The sequence below is a fragment of the Aptenodytes patagonicus genome, chromosome 5 (assembly GCF_965638725.1).
Source record: "Aptenodytes patagonicus chromosome 5, bAptPat1.pri.cur, whole genome shotgun sequence".
Lineage (NCBI taxonomy): Eukaryota > Metazoa > Chordata > Aves > Sphenisciformes > Spheniscidae > Aptenodytes > Aptenodytes patagonicus.
In genome coordinates this window covers 78,865,591-78,887,576 of record NC_134953.1, presented here as the reverse complement: position 1 = coordinate 78,887,576, position 21,986 = coordinate 78,865,591, and the positions used below count along the sequence as shown (strand labels likewise).

At 39.9% G+C, this 21,986-nt stretch overlaps 1 protein-coding gene across 1 annotated transcript in view; it reads left to right on the top strand.

Annotated features, from left to right (window-relative positions):
- Window positions 1-3,287: 3,287 nt before the first annotated feature.
- The window catches only part of CDC14A (cell division cycle 14A), a 67,720-nt gene continuing 49,021 nt past the window's right edge, over window positions 3,288-21,986 (top strand). The window contains 3 exon segments of the mRNA XM_076337905.1: window positions 3,288-3,563; window positions 4,155-4,245; window positions 15,298-15,373. Of these exon segments, the coding sequence (XP_076194020.1) occupies window positions 3,458-3,563; window positions 4,155-4,245; window positions 15,298-15,373 (273 nt within the window). The 5' untranslated portion in view covers window positions 3,288-3,457.

Here is a 21,986-nt window from a genome sequence, read left to right as displayed (position 1 = left end):
AAAAAAATGTGTATTTGTTGGCACATACATGTAAGGCGCACTCATGAGGAAAAAAAAGCCATCAAAAAACACAGCGTTAAGCAGTTAGGCTTAGATAGCAAAGAAAATTCAAAGATAAGACTTCAGCTCTAGCCATAATTCATTGTGCTTAGAAATCAAAAGGGTTTTGTTTGCTTATTTTTAAAGGCTGGTAACTTTTTATCCCTTGATGGTTATAAAAGTGCCTTAAGATTCTTCAATGTGAAATATATTCCTGAGAATTTATATTTTTAACAAATTAATATGCACGTGATGATTTCTTCTAAGATTATCTAGATGTCATTTGGAAATATTTTGGAGTCTAAACAGATTCATCACTACCTCTGAATGTTTTGTAGAAATTAATGTTTATGCAACACAGGATTTTAAAAATTGTATCTAAAAGATGTATTTAAAAAATCATTGTTGAAAAAATCAGGATATAGTCTTAAAATGATGCAACAGGACTACAAGAAAATTGCTTCTTTACCTACAGTTAAAAAAAATGCCACAAGATGTCACTGTAGCCTTGATATTTGATATCATCAAATGTTAAAAATAGTAATTGGAATTTATTATAATAAAATTCTATGAAGTGAAAACATTCTTAAAGCTAGCATTTTACAAGGTGAAATTCATTAGATAATCATACTAAAAGCTGTGGGACACAATACTGGAACTGAAAAAAAATGGAGGTTATTTTGTACATATTTTTACAGGGAAGAAGAGAAAATTTTAAGTATTTTCTATGCTTACAAAGGCTCTAGCTAATTGCCACAAATGAGAACTTGCATGCAACCAAAACAGTAGTTGTAATTTTGGAAAAGGTATGTAAGTGGTATACAAACAACATTTGGCAGTGGGGCTTCAGTTTCTAGTCATGTTTGCCTCCTAGATTCACCAGCCTAGGTAGATGGATTTACAAATAATAGGCTTTAACACAAACTGTATCTAGGGATTCTAGGTACTGGCTAGCTAGCCTGTTACACGGCTCCATCTTTGCTTCTGTTGCCCAAGATACCTTAGTTAAAGCTAATTTGAGTATGTTCATACAAACTCCCCTCGAGTAGAGTGCAGCGCAGACTTAGAAATGTATGTAACATTGAACTGTAATGAAAGTTTGAGTAAAAAAGGGTGTTAAAAAGCTATGGTCCTAGAGAAAATACATTGATATCTCTTCTCTTACACAGGATATGTTACCCCTTAGAGAATTGCTTGTAAATAAAAAATGAAATTTTGATTTAGTTAAGGGTTAAATACAAGTGAAAGTCTCATAGAACAAGATAGGTAAAGATAAACACATTGATTTCCATGAAAAGCAAGTACCCTCCAACAACCTTTATTTAATTTGCTTTTACGGAAGACTACGGTCTCAGCCTTGCAAGCATTTTGTATAGAATAGTACTTACTGCTGAGAATGAGTTTTCTTACCTAAGTTCACAGGACCAGGCCCAAAGAGAGTCTCATTTAGGAATATTAGTTCTGGAGCTATGAAAAAAAGGAAAAAAGGGATGTAAGAACACAGGTACAAATTATTAGAACCAATACCAAAAATAAACAAGCAACTACAAAACAATTGCACGAGAGAAGTATTTTCTGTAGTACTTCAACACATTTGTAAGGCTTTAAAGATTATCCAGTGCTTATGACACTAGATTAAAAATTGATGAGTCAAAAGTGTTTTCACACTCGTGTTTAGCCTCATCTGCAGACACACGAGTTAATTATATGAACTGGTAATTACAGTAGTTATTTAAAGTGTTAGGAAAACATAGTGATAATAATGTGGACCTCAGGGCTGCATATTGCTTTGTATTACAATGACTTTTTAAGGTGTTTCAAGGGTGGGTTTTTTTTTGTTTTGGGGAAGAATAGCATCCTTTTTTTCCTCCTCAGGGTACCTCTCCTTTGCAACGTTTTGCTTGTATAATTGTAAAAATGAGATGGACCGTCTGCTCTGTCTTTCGAAAGGGGAGGGTGGTAGAAGAAAGGCATTTCTAACCCTTTTAATGCTTCTATTTCTTTGGCAGTAAGTTAATTGCAGACTACAAGCTAATTCAGCTTTTGCAAATGAACCACCAGAAAGCCAACCTTTCACTTTTTTTAAAACATCAAGCTACAAGTAATTTTGTGTAGTTTTACGACAGCCTTAGAAGCATACGTGAAACTCTTCATTGCTAGATGACTTCCCAGGAAGAGCGAGAGCCCATAGCTCGAACCAGCGCGTTAGGAGAGCTTCACGCGATCGGGGTGCGTCTCGTCCCTTTCTGTTCGCAAGCGGCTTCCCCCAGATCTTGCTCCCCCTCGGTTCTCCCCAGCAGACGACGCTGCCCAGCGGCTACAACTCTTCGCCTGAGGGAGGCGAGGAAGGGAGGGCCCAGGGGGTGACAGAAACCCCGGCGGGCGGGAAAGGAGGCGCCTGCGTGTGACCAGCGGGCGGGGGGCGCCGCCACCGGGGCTCAGGTGAGGAGAGCCCCGCTCGAGGGGTGCGCCCGGCAGCAGCCCTCTCTTCACCAGGCACCGCTCGCTCATTGGCTGGAGACGTAGGAAGGCAGCTTTTGATTGGTGCGCCGGTTTGTCTATCAGGCTACATGGTGGCGCAGACCGGGCCGGGCCCTGCGCGAGTCAGTGTCCCAGGCAGGGGAGAGAGAGCTCTGCCGGCGCGGTGCAGCGCTTCCCTTCTCCCCTCAGGCGGCCTCCCGCCCAGCCTGCGCGGCTCGGTCAGTCACCTCCGCCCTGAGCTGGACCTGCACTGCTGAGGTACTAGCTCCGGCTCAGGTCTGCTTCCCGCCGCCTCAGGCCCTGCGAGTTGTACCTCAAGACCCCCTCTGTCTGCGTGGGGCGTTCTGCCACGGGCCGCCCTCGGGCGGGAGGAGAGGACAAAAAAGCGCCGCGGGGCGCGGAGGCGCTGCCCGGGCGCGGGGAGGGCCGCGCTCCACCGGGAGGTGGGCGTGAGAGCAGGGCTGAGGCGGAGGACGAAGGTGTGCCGGGTGCAAAGCCGCTGCCTGGCGGGTCGGGGGCGCTGGCGGGCTGCCTGCCCGATGGTTAGGCGCTGTGAGGCGGAAGGCGGGGCCGCCGGACCGGGGGGGTTGGGGGGGAGGCCGGTCACCCGCACGCCTCGGCCCCGGTCCGGGCGAAACAAAGACTCGGTAACGCGGTTGCTAGAGCGCCGCCGGTCGCCTGGTAACCGCCCGCTGCTCTTTATCCGGGGGCGTCTCCTGGCTGGGGGCGGGGTGGAGCCGAAGTCCCTGCGGGCGCCCGCTCGCTCGCTCGGCGGCTCGCCGTGTCCCGGAGCTAGTTCTCGTCTCCGCTCCCGTTCCTATGCGGGCTGCGGTAGCGGCGGTCCCAGCAGCGTGGCCCCTGGCGGGCGGCCCCTCCGGGCAACGGGTCGCTTCCCAGCGAGCGCGCCCCGGCCCCGCCGGGGCTGCCCGGGAGCGCGATGAGTTCGGAGCCGCCCCGCGCCTCGCTGCTCCGCGCCCTGTTTAAGATGGAGCCGGCGGCAGCCGCCTCCGAAGTGCTGGGGGGAGCCTCGGAGTTCGTGAAAGGTGAGAACGGGCCGGGGAGCCCTCCCCGTCCCCTGGCCGCGGGGGTCCCGCTCGCCGGAGCCTCCCTCAAAAAGGAAACCCGCTGGCTTCTTTCCCGTCCTCCCCACCTCCCTCCCTCGGCTCCGTGGGCTTTCCTGCGTGCCTGGCTCGGCTTCGCCCCCCTTTGCCTGGCGGTTTTCGCGAGCTGCCTGCCCCTCGGGGGCTGCGGGGCACGCCTAAGCGGTTCCTTCCTCCTCTCTTTTCCGGTAAGAAGCGGGGCCGGCACCTGTTGCTACGTGCCGCCGCGTTCTGGGTCAGAAATCTCCCCCGCCCTCCCGAAGTCGCTCCCGCGGGGTGCCCGGCCGGTCGGAGCGGGACCGGGGCGGGGGGGTGCAGGGCCCGCGGGGGCAGCGGGTAACCGCGCTCCCGCCACCGCTCACGCAGGAGAAAAACGATCAGCGGTGCCTCTTCCGCTCCCGGGCCGCGGCGGGGCGGGCCGCGACGGGACGGGGCCGCAGGGTGCGGCGCCCACCGGCGGGGTGACAGGCGTGCCGCGGGGAAGTGGCGACCTGCTTTGTCCGTCCAACGCTGCTGCCCTCATCTCTCTTGCAGATCGGTTGTACTTTGCTACTCTACGAAACAAACCGAAGAGTACCGTAAATACCCACTACTTCTGCACCGATGAGGAACTGGTCTATGAAAAGTAAGTGTTGTGATCTGTTGTGTTTTGCGTATTCAAAGTGATCACCTGAGATTCTTCCCAACGCACTTTAATACTATAGAGCATATTTTTGCCCCATTTAGCTACTCGCTCAAAGCATGAGTATAAAGTTAGCCTGAATATATTTATACATTAGCTGAAACTAGTTTAACAAGATTTGCTATTTAAACACAAAAACAGCTGCAAGACCAGTTAAATGGCTTAAATTGTGGTTGAGCTAGGGGAAAGATATCTGAGCTTTGTAAGATTTGTTTATAAGGTGGAGAAGATCTCTTAAGACTAATTACATCTTATTAAATGGTGTCTTAAATAGAAGACTGTTTGGTATGAATAGCTGAGACAATAGGTTGTTTTATATGTATTTTTCTGTATAGAGAGTATGAAGTGATCACCTTTTATATAGAATCATGAGAATGCAAAGCTTAAATGTGCTTTTGAAGAACATCTGCAACAGTCTGCAGAAGGTTTTGAGATTAGCACTTCCTGTTGGCTTTTGTAGCTTGAGAACAGCAGAAAAAGTATTTTCTGTGAAGTAAAAGCTTTGTGTGTTTGGAAGACGCTGATAGCACATAGAAGGTCAACAGTAAAATTGATTGTAGCGTGAATACTATTAAAGGACATAAAATGCACTAAACAAACAAAGTTATGTCTCTATGCTGTGGTTAAAAAGTAGTTGCTCTACACTGTGTTCCCAGATCAACTGTTTCGTGTGTGATGATATATCCAGCCACTTGACAAGGGGTCTGCTGCAGCACAAGTGAAACAAAAAAAACATGGTCCTGTTTTAACTATAACTTTCTTTCCATATGAGTTGAAGAACTTGTGAGCATCAACCATTCTTCCTTCCCTTCTCCAGTGACTTCAGTACTGCTTCTGTGAAGGTGTAAACCAATCTTCCTTGGTTTCTAGCTTACTTTCTATGCACAGCTTACAGTTTTAGGGTTTCTTTTCTACGCGTTTTTGAGTCTTCATTATCTTAAGCTGTGTGTCTTCTACTGGAGTTCCCAATGATTCGTTCCCAAAGTTGACTCCTGTAATTAACTGCTTGGGTTGGGAGTAGGTTCTGTGATGATCATTAACTAGTTTAGGTTGGAAGGGACCTCAGGAGTACCCTAAGGCAAGGTTGACCTAATATTAAAAGCAGAATTCAACTGGAGAAGGTCCTGAGCAATTTGTGTTATATGAATATGTTCCACTTTCTCTAATGAAAGAAAAATTTGATCTTGTATCTCTTCTAAGACTTCTATGTTATGCTTGACCTGAGGTATTTTGTTTCTAATTCTTAATATGCTTCTAGGAAGGGTGAAGGAATCTTACATGGGATTTGATCTTGGGGGTGGGAAGGGGGAGCAGTTCTGTACTCTGTTAGTTACAGATGATTGTACTAACCAAGGACTGTAACTGGGGTATTTTGTGTGAAGACAGTATCATATTTAAAAAAAAAAAAAGTACTGAGAAATTTGAGGGAGGGGAAAAAAGTGATTTTCTTTAACATGTATAAGGGAAATTCAGTAAGTATACTCCTTAACCCAATTACCTGTTAACCACATACCAGGGTGTAACTTGATACCAGATATAATTACAAGATAAGGGAAGGAAGCAAAATTTCCTTTGTCTTCTAGGGCACATCTAAAGATTTTGGACATGTAACTCATGGTGTATTTTCTGAATTGATGGTTCCTAATCTATTTGGTCTTTTTTAAAGGCATCATCCTATATTTGATATCATAATAGTACTCTCCCTTTTGTGCTCTCAAATTAAAATACTAAAACATAATATGAGGTAGAAATTAAGTGACAGTTACCAGGTGGTATGAATGAATTTTGTGTAATGACCTAACTCTCTTACATAACAGTGCTAAACTTTTCCCTGATATTCATATTGCAGCACCCATCACTATCAGTGTATGCCATATTTGGTAGTAAAACCATGCCTAATTTTATTTTTATTTTTTTCCTCTCTCTTTTCCCTCTCATCTCCAAGGAAGTTTATATTGGCTCAGGGAAGTAAAAGCAGGTGCCAGTAGGGTTACCATTTTATATTTTTTTCAATATCTTTCTGAAATTGGAAAGCTAGAGGCAAAATGAGGGATAGAATGCAAGTCTCTTGGGTTTTGGGGAAATGCTGATTTTAGTATAGCTTCCCTTTTCCTTATGCTCATCAATGAGCTTGACATCAGTCTGTTATGTTTCACAAGCTGTACAGCAAAGTGAGGGGCCTGACATCAGGGGTTGTCTGTAAGTAGTAGTGGAGTGCAACTTTAATGCACCAGATCGGATCTTCTGCTCATTTTGTCAAAAATGCAGCTTGCTTTCTGAGAAAGCGATTAGAAATATTTGTTATATGATAGCAAAATAAACATTTGGAAGTGAGTTTTGAAGTGCAATAGCTCAGAACGGTGGTTCCCAGAGTCTTCATTCAAAATGGCCTGCCTGTGCTGTTCTTGCTGATCAGAATTTCATGGCCAGTTCTGCTTTTTAATCAAATGAGTTGTTCAGACTGTTACAAGGAGGAGGTTAGGAGATGTCTACTCAAGCGCAAAATCCTCAGCACTTGTGAGGTACGTAAGTAATTTTGTTAATATGACTGTTTATGGACTTAATTTGGTTTAGATGCATCATCCTAGTGACGAGACAAAGATACTTCATTGTGCATGGAAGTAAACTGCTTTTCTTTGGGCTGTTATTCTATTAACTTTAGTGATAACTCTTAAGTATGAAGTGTTACAGAAATTTATTTAGCTGACTTTACTGAGGTATCAATTTGCTTTCTCTGAAGCCATATACGGTCTGAAACCCTCATGAATATGCAGTTTTGGGGTTGTCTGATTACAGAGGGCATGTTATTGGATCACATGGTACTTAAAATCTCACTGTCTCGCTTCCCTTTTTTTCCCCACTCTTGAAGAGACATAAGGAAGTAATAGTGCACATTAATAGTATACCCCATTTATTAAACAAAACAGCTGTAGCGCTAGAGCTAATGGCTTTGGAAGTTTTGGTCTGATAAATGCTGACTTGCTCTTGCAGTTTGTCACGTGATTTATCACTAAATTGTACACGAAGTGTGGTTATGTAATCTTGAGTACTTTAGCCTTCAGTTTTCACTTGAAGTTGTCAACTGTTCTAATGAATTCATAACACTGTCTTCACTTATTTAAACATTCACACTTTTAAAAATAATAAAGATAAGCTTAAATGCTTTTAAGAACATCTCAAATGCTAGCTGACTAGAACTCACTACTAGAACTGTCACTATTTTAGTTAGATGTGCTGCAATTTAACCTTGAACCTATTATGCTAGGGAAATGGTATGTAAATCCCTCAGTTGAGGGAACAAGAAACCTGAATGAATTTATCCAATTCTGAATTCTCTTTTTTGATTATTCTGTTTCTGTAAGATTTTGTCAGTCTCTCTCTGAAACTCTCCGAGGTCCCTCCTGAGAAAGTCTGCACTACTACTTATAAGGAAATACAATCTTTCAGGGTAATGTGGTGCAGGTAATTATTACTTCAGGAAAATTGAGTTAATGAGAAATAATCCAGCTTGATGAAGACTGTCATTTGGCAAATAGACAAGCCTTGCCTTGGCAAGACCTCAATTAATGAGTTAGGCACTAGTAAGGAGCTTTTTATTTTCTAAGAATAGCGTCTTTCACATTTCACCTTTCAGTAAACAGATCTGGGTTGAGAATACTACACTTGACTGCTTAACTTGGCTTTCACATATCTTTATCAAAGCAACTTTTTATGTCCTTTTTATTGTTGAGTAGTTTTCTCAAACAAAACTAAAATCTAGATGATGAGAAACAGGAATCTCTTACTGATAAATTATAATGGCAGCTTTCATAAATCATAACATTTTTATTCAGTCATTTGTTCTGACTTCGGATCTCTTGTATAAACAGCTTTTGCAGATCTAGTCTTTGACATCTTGTGAGCAGCTGTAAAAGTAATTAATATGATATTCTCTGTACATCCTATGTTTTACACTAAAACTTTCTTTCAAGCCATGGTATGTTACTTGCCCGTTTCACATTAGTCTTAATGTTAGCTACTTCTTTGAGTTCAAGCAGCAGTAGAATAAGACTCTCAATTGCTTAGCTACAACAATACTAAATGAGTACTGTTTGGACTTTGACTTGTAGGACTCACTTCCTTCACTGCATGTGTATATGCAAAGAAGCAGTTTCTCTTTCCTGTGAGAAGAGTAAGGGTTAACTTGTTTATTTTTACTTTGGCTAAATGCTTCTTTTCTGTGGCTATCCAGTAACAGTACTTGCACAGGAAACCTGAACTTCTCCATCATTCTGTGGCTTATATCATTTGAAAGGAAAACGAAAACTTAAACTTAGCCTTGTTAAAACAAACAGAGCTGTCTCTTCACACAGAGAACAGGGAGTTCCTTGTTCACATCAGTAGCTTTTTGAAGACTTGAACTTGACTATCAGATGACCAAGATAACTTAGTAAGCTGCAGTCCACAAAAAAAAAAGGAAATTTCCCAACTTCTAACTTCTATTAGTGTGAATATAAATACAGAGCAGAAAAACTTCATATACTAATACCAACTTCTGTATGTCTAATTCTTACAGATGAGTATTAAGAATAGCACTCCACTTTTATTTTGTTTTGCACCTTAGAAGGAGAGATTTTAAATTCTCTGCAAACAAGAAAATCAGAAGATCTCAGAACTGAGTGTCAACTTTTCCTTCAGACATGAACTACTGACATAATTTTATATTTGAAACTTGTAAAGTGCTATCCCTTAACACCCGTGGTATTCTTTCCAGTCCGACAGTTTCATAAATTTTATACCTACACCTTGCTTTACCATATCTGTCTTCACTTCTTCGTATGGAAAAGATAAAAGCAATTGCCAAAAATATTGAGGAATTTTTTTTGTTTGCAGTAAATGGGTACCAGGATAAAACAGATCTGTTTTCTAGGCTCCAGTTTTACATTGGACGGGAGTGTAGCTTGATATAGAAAACCCCTTATGAGAAACTTGGCCTCTGTTAAGATGACTTTTTTCCCCATGGAGAGTGGGTTTTAACATGACCTGAAAATTCTTCTATAGGGAAACTTTTTATGGGAGAACCTCTTCACTGATACTTTGTTCTTGACATCAAGGAGCATTGTATCAAAAATGCATATATCTGGAATAGCTATTTAATTATCTATAATTTGGATCTATGAGTTCTTGTTGGATTTTGAAGAATCAAGATCTTGAGGAGGATTTGGAACATTCAAGGGGAAATGGAATGAGTACCTGGTCTTTTGCATAATCCAGAGCCTCTGCATTATTCCTACCTTCAGATGCAAGCAGTGAGATGATGTATCATTTCTAGGGTTATATTTGCTGTATCAGCCTTTGTCTATTCAGAGGTGTGCAATCCCTTAGTAGTATTAAGTGTTAGGGATTGTGTTGCAGCCCAGATAAGCTCCTAGCAATTCACGTGTTACTGGAATTGGTGGGGCTAGAGCAGGGAGCATTGTGCATCCATTGCACATTGTGCCATTGAACATCCCACCTTTGTTCACGCGCTTGAGAAGTAGGAAGGAGGAACACACTCTAGGAAACAGGAGTTGGAGGTAATATTTCCTGAATAGGTAAGATTTCCTGACCAGCAGTTAGGTTGTAATGGATGTGTGGCCTGATCCTCTTGGCTTTCATCCAGAAACTTTGTAGCATGTAAGATCTGTTCAGCTTATGATTTGAAGCATTTTTCTGTAGTAGCCAGTTGGCCACTTCTGCAGTAGCTGGTTCTTGTACTGCTTAATGGCTAGATTCAGAGCACATGCAGCAAGGGCCTTACAGTGCAGTGACCTGAATGTTCCAGTAATCCAGCCTGGGAAAGGGGGAGAGAAAAGCAAGTGGAGAATGTTTTTCTTATTCTAATTCAGTCTCATTGTTTAATTTTAATAGTAAGCTGGATCTTTGTAAAATGCTGAAAAATTAGTGTAGTTTTGCAGTTAGGAAGCTGTATTTCTGCTAGTTCCTGAAGTTCTTGTGGTTAATCTTCTGGTTTGAGTAATTGCAAGCTTGGGGTGCTCCTGTTCTGGCAGAAAAATGACTTTCTGAGGTTGCTAGTCTCCAAGAAGGCAAACTTCCTGTGTGAAGGAGTAGTTGTATTCCAATTCTGGTGTACACACTCCAGAAAATGATTGCAATTGTTAAACTGTGCCTCTGTTTTCAAATTACTAAACCAATAATTGAGTAAACTGCCGTGCAAGTAACATCATCCCCTCTGAGCATTATTGCCTTGTTAGAACTGACTTGGTGGATCTGTCCTATTCCCCCCCCCAATATGGTAATTAGGCTTTGGACCATATTCAACTATTGGAAATGCTTACAGCCTGGTAAGAATGCATGCATACCCTCATGTTCAGTGTAGCAATAACACTGAACTTAGTGGTCTGTCATGAAGAAAAGAATCCTGAAATAGCTTTTCAGATAGGAATCTCCTATCATTTCATCCGTACCTCTGTTGCTGTATCACAAAATTTTAAGTGAATGGCAGTATAAAACTACTGCTCTGGTGTATTCACCTGTGGGGGGAAAAAGTATCAGGCTTCTGGGGTAAAGTATAAGTAGCACAATTTATCTTTGAAAGGTAACTTGATACCTTGGCCCTGATAAATAGATTGACTGTGATGTTAATATGGAGGTTATCAATTCATTTCGAAGTCTGCCAGGCTATAGAGTTCCTTCACTGACCCTAACCAGGCTCCATCCAATAGTGCAAGATACGAAAGTTTATCATTCTTCTGCTGGACTAGGGTTAGTGGTATTCAAATGCTTAGTAAAAAGTGACTTTAGCATTCAGAAGAGGTGCCCAAGGCTTGAGTTGACTCATGGCACCTTCACATGGCATCCCATGGAACTGCAGTCAGAAACAACTGAGTTGCTGTCCTGAAGAGTTGTGGATTATGTTTCTTTCACCATTAAATTCCCTGGAAGAATGTACAGTAACTGCTTGCATGACAGAGTAGACCAATGAGCTCTTTATGGGCTGGCCTTTCTAGATGGATGACCATTCCTATGATACAGTACAGCAAATACCTCAGATGTTATGCCTTAAGAACTGATAGGAAGGAGTGGTTCTAGGAGTCTATTTTAAGGAGAATACAGTTACAAGAAACCTATGCTACTGCTTGCAGGTAGCATTATTATAGTATTTTTGAGATAGAGTATTTAAATATACCTCTAGTATATTCTGGGGTTTTGCTACTTCTTAGTTTGAGAAGCATAAGGATAGCAAGTTTCCATGGGATGAGGGGGAAGAATAATTTAAGCTATCATCTAAGTACTTGATTAAAACAAAATATAATTAAATGTAGATTAATACTATACTTGCCTTCTGTTCCTCATATCAGGTTCCCACCTCCATTGTGAATGACTGTCTCTCTTAAGTGGCTTAAGCTTCAGAGGCATCCTGATTTCTTATTGCGTATAAATGCTTATTAAAACATCTAGATACAAAGAAAGTCTATTACCTGTAAAAAGATGGAAGTAAAATAGTATTGGGTGGATTCTTATCAGTGACTATTATTATAATAAGATTTGATTTCTTTTATGTTTTTATGTTCAACTTTTGCTGGATAGAATTCTTTATTCAGGTGATGACCTGGTGTGTCATTTCTTCCCCATTCCCCATAGCCCCCATTTCCCATCTTCCACTTACATTTAACTCTGTCAAAATTCTGTTCGTAAGAAGAAAATCCTCTGGGTGAGTCAGGATCAAGTGTCTTTAATTAAAGCACAAAAAATGGCCTGTTTATACTAAAAGTAATGAGGGTGCATAAGATTAAACCCTTCTGTTTAAACATGTCAGAAACTGTATTTAGTTCTAAGGATATAAATTGAAGAAGGGTTTTGTAGATCAGAGTTCATTACTTCAGTACAGAGCCTTGTATTATCTTTCAGAAGAGAACTCTTTGATTTGGAAGTTTGTAAAGCACTTGTTTCACTTAGCCCCATTAAAAAGAGGACATGCAAGCTTATTCCAATTTAGAGGTATTAAGTGGTGAAAGTTAAAATTATACACGTAACAAATAACCTTTCTCCCTCACATATCCGCCACAATGTTTTATCAACGAAGCCAATGGCTGTTTTATACTGTCTACATGGTGTTATGTAAATAACTTGGGAATTGCCAGTGTTTGGTGTACGGGTAACAATGCTAGTGCAACAGTGACCAAAAGTGCCTTTCCTTTATGACTGTGTTTGGATTCTGAGAAATATCTTGTTTCTGCAGCATAGACAAACGGTGGTAGTACCAGAGTCTTAAACACTGCTACTTCCCCCCCCTCCCGTGTTAAGAGAAGCATGGCATACTTAATGGTAATAAGTGATGGAGAAATAGTCAGTCTAAGATCGTGACATCTTTAGTTTGGTGGTTGAGAGAATCTGAACAGCTTTATTTTGTAGAAATATAATTAGTTCATGGATAGACTCAATAAATGTATTTTATCCTTATCCCCACCAAAATAGTAAGTAATTTATCTAATGTGGATAAATTCATTTGTAAATTCATTTTAATGTGCTCTTCCCACACTTCTGTTTGAGTTTAATCATGTGGAAAAGTAGAAGTGGATATATGACTTCATATTGATGTACTTCTAGCAAATGAATAGTAATAAAAACTTATTATCCTAAAGCATGGCTGTAGTTCTTCAGTGCTTTAGATGGACTGTATTCAGTTATATCTTTGAGCTGATCAAAGCTGCTTTGCTCACACTGGTTTAAAAAAAGTATTCTAGTAACTATCATATTCCACACTTTTTCACAATACTTTAAAAAGTGTTTTTCACAAAATAATCTCAAAATCCTAAATTCTACTCTTCCATCATATATTTAAGTGAAAAATGTTTTTTTGATTTAGAGAAGGTGTTAGTGCAGCAGAATGGGAAGAGATGTTAGTAAGCCTTCTACATAGCTTTTCTAGAAGCTACATTCACTCTAGTGTTGTTAGAGCTCCAGTTTTAACTTCTTGTCGTAACTCATACTTGTCCTTCTTAGAACAATTTTTTTTATTTCATCTCTATTAAAAACCGTATGAAGGGTTTTGTTTTAAAAATAACTAAACTGTTGACCATATCTGGCAGATTTATCTAAGAAAAGATGAGGAATTCTAAAGTTAAACCCTGCTTTACTGCTACTGCAATTTTCCCTTGAGTTAGTTAACTTCTGTGTAACCTACAAATAAAGTCCTAAGAGTTGGACAGCTTGGTCCTTGACCCAGCTAATGAGCTTCTGTAATTAAGCATTATGTCATAATATTTGTACTGAAGGGTTGAACTGAATCTTAACAAACACTTGTGTTGTTATTTGATAAAGTAGATGATATTGAAATAGCATTGGTGTGGCAGGCAGGCTATTCGTCCCAGGCAGTGATAAGACTAATATAATTACCTCTTTTTGCATTGGGCTCGGTTTTTTTTCTGAGAGTATGTGGGGAGGAGGCTATTAAGAAAGTTATAAGCACCGAAAACATAGGGCACTCCTACTTCGTTGTTGTGTCCGCTTAGAACAGCTGAATGGCTGAAGCTGGAAGGCACCTCCGGAGATCGTCTAATCCAACCCCCGGGCTCAAAGCAAGGTCAACAAGAGCAGATTGCTCAGAGCCTTGTACAATTGGGTTGTGACACCACAGCTTCTCTGGGCAACCTCTTCCCAATGTTTGACTGCCCTCAAAGTAGAAGTTTTCTTCTTATGTTTAACTGGAATGTAACTAATTTTCCTGAAAAATAAACCCTCTGCCATGGGGAAGAAAGCTTGAAAGGTACTACCACCTGTTCTGTCGTCTGATTTCAGTAAGTTTTCACTCCTTCAAAGCCCGGAAGTCATAGAACATAGTTACCTTTTTCTTTTGTCATTCCCCAAACAACAAGCATTGAGATGCTAATGGCCTGATTTGTTTGTCAATAGGCAAGAAGTGTCCTGTCTTTTTTTTATTGAAAGACTTAAGGCAGAGCAGATTAAAACAGTTTAAGTTACAGTCCATTCTCACTGTAATTTATAACGTGCATCAACAAATTTTCATAGACCATCAAGATAGACTTCTATACACAAGAAGGAAAAATACTGGAGAAAGCTTGCAACTTAAATTTTTACCAATTTTGCACAGTGGGTGGGGAGGGAGAAAGCTCTAGAAGGTGTCATAAGTTGTTTGCATAAAGGCTGCTATTACTTGTAAAGGTGCCTGTATGAACGCTTAGCTAGGAAGAGCACTGTGAATCCCTACCAGGAACTTACTTTTATTGTGCAATAATTTGCATGTACAGACTACTGCTACTAGCTCTTATCCTAAGGACAGTGATTGCTGCTTCAAAGGTAATATGAATGTTTAAGAAGAATCTAGAAGAGAGAAACAAGGACAATCAGAAGACATGAAATAAATAATAAATTGGAGGAACAGCCTAAAGACAAGAGGATTGGGGGGACAAAGGGAAACATAAGTATATATAAAGTGTATATATAATATGTAATCTCTGGAATAGTGGAGAATGAGTTAAAAAGAAATAAGCTTAAATTTCAGACAGAGATCAAGTCTGGACGTTATTTAATAAATTTTACTACCCATAAGAAATTCTGTTTAGCTTATTCTTCATAGTATCTAATGATATACTCTCATTTTAAGCAGTTGTAAACCTTTATCTAGGATGATATCCGCATGGCTTAAAGGGGAGTAGATCATGTCTTGAAGTCTTCACTCTGTAGTTTTGGCCAAAACCAGACTGGGTATCATGGGATGAAGAAAAAATTCTGTAGCTAGTGTGTGTGTATATAATGGCAAAGGTAGTTACTGGAGCATCTTAAACTGAAGCTACAAAGGCTTTCACAGTAATTGTTACTGTTGTACTCTTACATGGTGCAACAGATAAGCCCTTTATTGATTCATTTATGTTGGCTACCCGGTATCCCCCAAAAGTTACTGATTTGCAGCTTTTACCTATCAACAACATGCATGTTGAAATTTGCTTAGCTCTTCTGTATAAATAACACATTTTTTTGTTCTTTTTCTCCCAGTTTCTATGGAGATTTTGGACCTTTAAATCTGGCAATGTTATACAGATACTGCTGTAAACTAAATAAGAAATTAAAGGTAAGCTTTGTTTAAAAACAATGTTTCTATATTTTTTTGTTTTGAAATTCAACTAAAATGTATTATCCAGTGTGAAAGTGTTGTTAGGTGCTCATTACCTGGATGGTTACTACTAGCTTTAAGGTTATTCTTTGTTCTGAATTCTTTTTCCTCTGAAGAATGGAAAAAATGAATATGCTGTCATTGTTGCTTAGCAGGTGAGGCACTGAAGGATGTGTTCACCTCTTCATAACCTTACAGTTTCAAGACAATAGTAACAAAAACCACTGGATGTTTCATGGGTTTGCAGCTAATGATGTGGGTATGCTAGTATGAATTACTGAAAAAACAGATATTAAAAACCCAACCAAACAAAAAACCCCACACCCATGAACAAGGACAAAACATGGGCCCTGAAATCACACTGTTTAAACTAAATCTCAGTGGAAAACTTAAAACTTCTAAATCTCATTCAATTTAATAAAATGTTGCTTCTAATAAGTGTTATAGAAATGTGTTTTTACACATACAAAAATGGTTCCTTTTTCTGTCTTGTAGAAGTGTCACTCCCTAACAATTAATTTGTAGAAGCTTTCTTATTTTCTTGCTTCCATATAATGATTGTTGATTCAAGGCAATTTTGAGTTGCTCTTCACTAGAGATAGAAAATTTTGGTGTCTTCTTTGGATACCACAATAGCTTTTTCGTTTGACTGCGAAGCGTTGGTCCTTTCTTTGTAAAGTTGTCTAGAATCTGTAAATGCAGCAGTTAATTCTGAAGATTACAATGACTGAGTTTTGTTCTATTGTCTTGTCATAAAACCACAAGCCTGATGTGGGTTGACCCTGGCCAGAAATTAAACGCCTGACAACTGCTCACTTGTTCCCACCCCAACCCCAGTGTGGGACCCGGGAAGGAATCAGAAGAGCAAAACCAAGAAAAACTTGTGGGTTTAGATAAAGAAAATTTAAGTGGGGGAATAAGAAGTGGGGAGAGACAGTGTGTGGGGGAACAAAACAAGTGGTGCAAAGGCAATCACTCACCACCTCCCACCAGCAGATCAATGCCTGGCCAGTCTCTGAGCAACTGCTGACTTAGAAAGACTGCTCCTCAGTTTTATTGCTGAGCGTGATGTTATATGGTATGGAATATCCTCCTGGTCAATTGGGGCCAGCTGTCCTGGCTGTGTCCCCTCCCAGCATCTTGCCCACCCTGCCCTACTTGCTGTGGGGGCAGAGTGAGGAACGGAAGGCCTTGATGCTGTGCAAGCGCTGTTTGGCAATAGCTAAAACATTGGTGTGTTATCAACACGGTTCTAGTCAAAAATCTAAACGACAGCATCATGCAGGCTGCTATGGAGAAAACCGAACTCCATCCCAGCCGGACCCAGTACACTGAGCACATAGCTGTAGATTTAACCTGGTCCCCAAATAGCTGTCAAAAATTGATTTGCAGCATGTATAGAAAACCTATCACCTGCAAGAAATGAAACAGATGTTTTAATTCCAAAGTACTAATGAATATCACTTGTGTGCAAATAGCAAGGAGGCCCTTCACTAAACATTACAGATTTAAAATCTTTATAATATAAAACATGAGACCTGTTACTGATAGAAGGGGAACAACAGATGTGATAACATTGGCCACTGTTAAGAGGATTCCTGTATCAAAAATGACACTGTTTTGGGACTAATGTTTGCTGCGCAAATGAAACCATTATGCAAGTTGATTCACGCTATCTGCTGCTTCCAGGGGCATGCTGACTTAAAGGCAGGTAGTCTTAAGAGGAGGTCCTGCAAATTGTTTGTAGAGTTGCTATAACCTTTTTGCAAAACAAGTGCTTCTAGTGAAAACTTACATTGCTTCTTAATACAGAAAGGTAGTTATAAACAAAAAAAAAATTAAACTCTAGTATTTCTAGTTTTGAATGCCTGTGTTCATATTGGGAAAACATTGGATTTGCCACTTCTGTGTTAACACTAAATAGAGCTTATGAATACATTATCACCCTATTTTCCAGTGCCACTGTCCCATTCGAACACATGGCCAATGATGCTCACTCACTAGGAGTCTATTTTTTTACCTCAGTTCTGCTGTTTGTGACCTTATATTTGAGTTATTAAACTCTGGAGTTTGCTTGTTCTGTGAAGCGGTTACTCCAGAGAAGAACCAGTAATAAACCTACTATTCTGTCACTGTGCCTATGGGAACTAGAGAGATTAGTTTTTTCCAGATTCAAATTGAGACTGTGATCAGTTTGGGACCTGAATAGAGTCTCGTGTGTCACTGTGGAAGTGTACCTTCATACTTTTATAGTTGAACTAGAACACCTTCAAACTGGACCCTAGGTACCAAGAGTTTCACCCAGAAAATAAGAACTAATAAATACCTCAGGACTTTTTTTTTTTAAATGATTCAGTATTAAACAGGAATGTCTCTACAGTCTTTATTCTTGTTATAAGACCATCATCTGCATTGAATGAGGCAAGCTGCTCATCATAAATGGCTTGTAATCATGATGATATAAAGATCATCTATTATAATGGAAAAAAATACACAAGGGAGCCAAACTGAAACTGAATTAGTAACTCTGACATTTGCAGGGTTGATTTAGCAAACTGTGATGTCATTTTAATGTAACTTTTATATTTTTTGAAAAAAGCAAACAGACTTGCAGTGCTAGGTGAAGAGTACAGATGGTCAGGAACAGGACAGAGAAATCTCATGCAGATCAGCTGCAGTCTCAGCTGGGAGGAGGTGCTGTTTGTTGCTGCTACCTTACCAGAGGCTAATTCCAAATAGGTTAATTTAAACTAGTAGTGCATAATAGAGAAGGGTAACCTGATAGTGCAACCACTTGAAAGTAATACTTGAAATCAAACAGCTAAAGCTTGGAATACCACCAGAGTGGTATAGAAACTTGCATGTGAATAGATTCCAGTCTGGCTGATTGGCACTACCCCTGAGGTAGGCCAGTACCTGCTAATGTAAGCTTTGCTCTTCTAATAGTTAAAATATAAGCCAGACTCTGTTGTAATTTAGATACTATCTGCAGTGAGTAAGTAGGCTTGTAAGACCACATCCCAGGGCTGAAGCGTGCATCTGATGTGTACTGTAGGCCTAGCTACAAAAGACTACTGCTCAGCTTCTCTAGTCGAGAATTGTGGATTCACAGTTTCTACCCTTCTACCACTCACCTTCTCATGTCTGTCCCGCACAAGCGTCCCCGAGAGGATTCCCGAGGCCTGAACTAGTGTGTAAGACAGAAGTTCATGACCTGTGACTTAACGTGCCAGCAAGGCATTGATGCAATGAGCAACTGCAGCAGCAAAAGTATGGTAATTCTCACGTGGCACGAGGGGGACACGTGGGCAGCCTGTGATCAGTGTTTCAGAGATGGGAAGTGCTAATTGGGCTAACAACGTGGAGAAGGAGTGCTGTTGGGCAACCTGCTGCTTGAATACCCTTGCATTAAGGGTAACCAACAGCTGGAATTGGCTGATCATAGGAAGTAAAAGGCACTGCAGCCTATCGTTCTCTGGAAATCTAGCCTCTGCTGTGGAATGGTTGCTGTTGCCATACTGCAACACTTTTGGGACCCTGAGGCAATCACAGTGCTTAAGCCCAGATGACTCCTGCCACGAGTTGGTATATACCTGGTTGGGTATGCACTTCATGTACTTTTCTTACGAAAAGAGTCTTTAAAAGAAGTGTGGCACAAAAAAATATTCACAAAACGTGATAGGTTTTGTGTGGATGTGATGTCTCAAAAGGAATTTAAGACTTAGACTTTTATTAAGTTTAAAACTTCTATGAATAGGAGAAATGAGAGTATAAGGTCTCATTAAAGCAAACAAACCACACAAACTTCCCCTCCAAGTCTTTCAGCTATATCTGTTTCTGTTTTGGGAGAGGAATTAGACATGGAGGCAGTTTTCTGCTTTCCTTTCTCCTTTCTTGGGGGACAGGTGGGGAAGGAGAAGGATACCGGTTTGAAACGTGCTAATGGCAGACCAACATTTTAAAGTAAACTATTGTAACTTTTTGCTGACTGATTTTAAAAACAGTAAATAGTTCTGTCCTGAAGAGCTGAAGAATTTATTCAGATATCCATTTGCTGGGAAAGTTGGAGGTGAAGTCCTGGTTATGCTTTACAGGAAAACCTTTCTGACCTTGTTATGTTTGTAATGTTTTGATTGCTGATTGCTATGGAGATGATCTTGACTAGCCAAGTTAACAGCAAGAAAAAATGCTTGGCTGTGCTATCTTCCTACTTGTTCTTTGAATTCTGTTTGGGGAAAAAATGCTTGACTAAGGAACTGTGATTCATTTATGAAAGAATTTTTTTTCTTCTGTTTAAATAAATCTGATATCATAAAAACTGTTTTAAAAACCTGCTGTGTCTTATGTGTGCATAGCCTTACACAATCTCAATAAATTCCGAAGCAGGGGTAATCAGAGAGGGAATGTTGCTGAAATAAATGATACAAGTATGGAAGATCAAAGGCAGGAGAGGGAACGTTCTGGTAGGCTTATGAAATATGGGGTTAACATTTCTTGTATGATAACTGTATTGCTGCTGAATCACAGAGGGGTTTGGTGGTTTTGTTTTAATAGAAATAAACTGCTGGGCATACACATGGAACTATAGTAATTGCAAGCATCTCCTTTAGGACAGCTTAGATTTTTGAGGGAGGTTGTGTGTACGTGTTTTAATACATCGTTTTTTATGAACAGTTTGCCAGCCTTGTGCTCACTGCTATTTATATGTACATATTATATATATACACACACACACGTATATATATTGATGTAAATAGTATTTACATTGATCCAGGCTTATTAAACACATTGCAGTAATTTCTTGCTTGAACAATGAAAGTATATTAAACCATATCCATTAAATAAAATACTGTCAAATAATCTGATTATTCTAAACAGATACCAATCTAGTAATTGTCCACAATGGCACCTTCTAAGCCTGTCATCAATTTCTGTGCAAGTAAAACTCATTGAGGCCTTCAAGAAATAAGAACTGATCTATTGTTAAAAAAAAAAGTAATCTTACAGTGAAAATAATGTGTTCTGGAACCCTCTCGTACACCCAATCAATTAGTTTTATCACCTAAAACAAAACCTGCCACGCTTTTCATGTAACCTCTGCTTTTAGTTCAGAAGATTGTCTTTGAGTATATTCCTCTGGGATAGATCTTGATAGATACTGTTCTGTTATATTGTTACATTTTGTCTTCTAATGATGAGTGAAACTGCTAAAATTTTCTCACTGGCAAAGAAAAGTATCTTTAGTGCTTCATAGTACATGCTTAGTTTTGCTGTAGAAAAAAGATTATTTGCAACTATGTTACTATGTTATCTCTAACTATAGCTATTCTGTAGACAACCTGCATTGAAAAATTCTTTGTTGAAACATTTTTGGTTCTTCTGAGTTGTGCAGTATCTACGGGAACTAAAGCCCTAATCCGTTCGGGTGGAGCTCTGGAGCTCTAAGAACAGTCACCTTAAAGAACTGTCTTGTTCAATGATAACGCTTGTTGTCATTTAACCTAGCCAAAGGAGTAGACATAGCTTCTTAAACATGGTCAGAAAAATCAATATTTTTTTAAATAGATCATATAGCTTAGTATTGATATTGAAAGTGTACTGAGTTGAGAATTTGTGTGTTAATGTTAACAGAGGCATTGCATTGACACTTCAGCACTTACTGTAAAATTTGATTTTCTGTAACTCGTGTGCAAATAAAAACAGTGGTTTGTTTTATAGGCTTCTGAAAAGTAAAATCCTGATGCAGTTTTCCTCTGGTTGCTACACTATAAGCCGTTAATATTATGTTGGTTTTCAATTTTGTGTTAAAGCTTTAGTCAGGATTCAAAAAACATTTAAATATTTCATATAGCAATATGCCTCATAAGGATTAAACAGTTACATTTTGAAAATAAAGCAATGAAAATGATGTATTGCTTTCATTTAAATGTTCTGGGAACTTTTAAGGTGAGCTGTCACTTTTTGGCTACTTCAGGTATAAAAGTGTCTCAAAATTGCAATGACTTGACATACCCATATGATTAAAAAAATCCATTCTGTAAAATAAAACAAGAATTATGGTCTTATTGCATAGAACTTACTTCTGGCTAGCTAGCAGAATGTGCTTTTTGCAGTTTAAAATAGTATTTCAGGTGAACTGTAAACTGTTGCAAAGAACTTCGCTTTAAAATAAGTGGTAGTCAACAACTTATAATTGAAGTTCTGTCACTGTTGCGTAACTACTGTAATCTTATCCCACCTACACATCATGGGTGGAATTGCAGTTAGAGAACACTAAAATTAACAAATTGAGGAGGGGGAAGAAAGGAGGCATCTTAAAATACTGGGATTAATTTTGTCAAGTTTTAATAATAATTGAATGCTTCACTAATTAAATAATGACTTGTGCTTTGCATGTTTGCATATACACTGAGGGCGATGTTGCTGGTTGGTCTCAAGATACAACCTCTTCCAATCAACAGGAAGCAGCTATCTGAGGAATTACAGTCCTATTAGATATATTCAGTTGCATTAACTCTCACTCCTTCCACTCCTTCCACCTATGGAAGTTGTGGGTAGTAAGACCAGACTG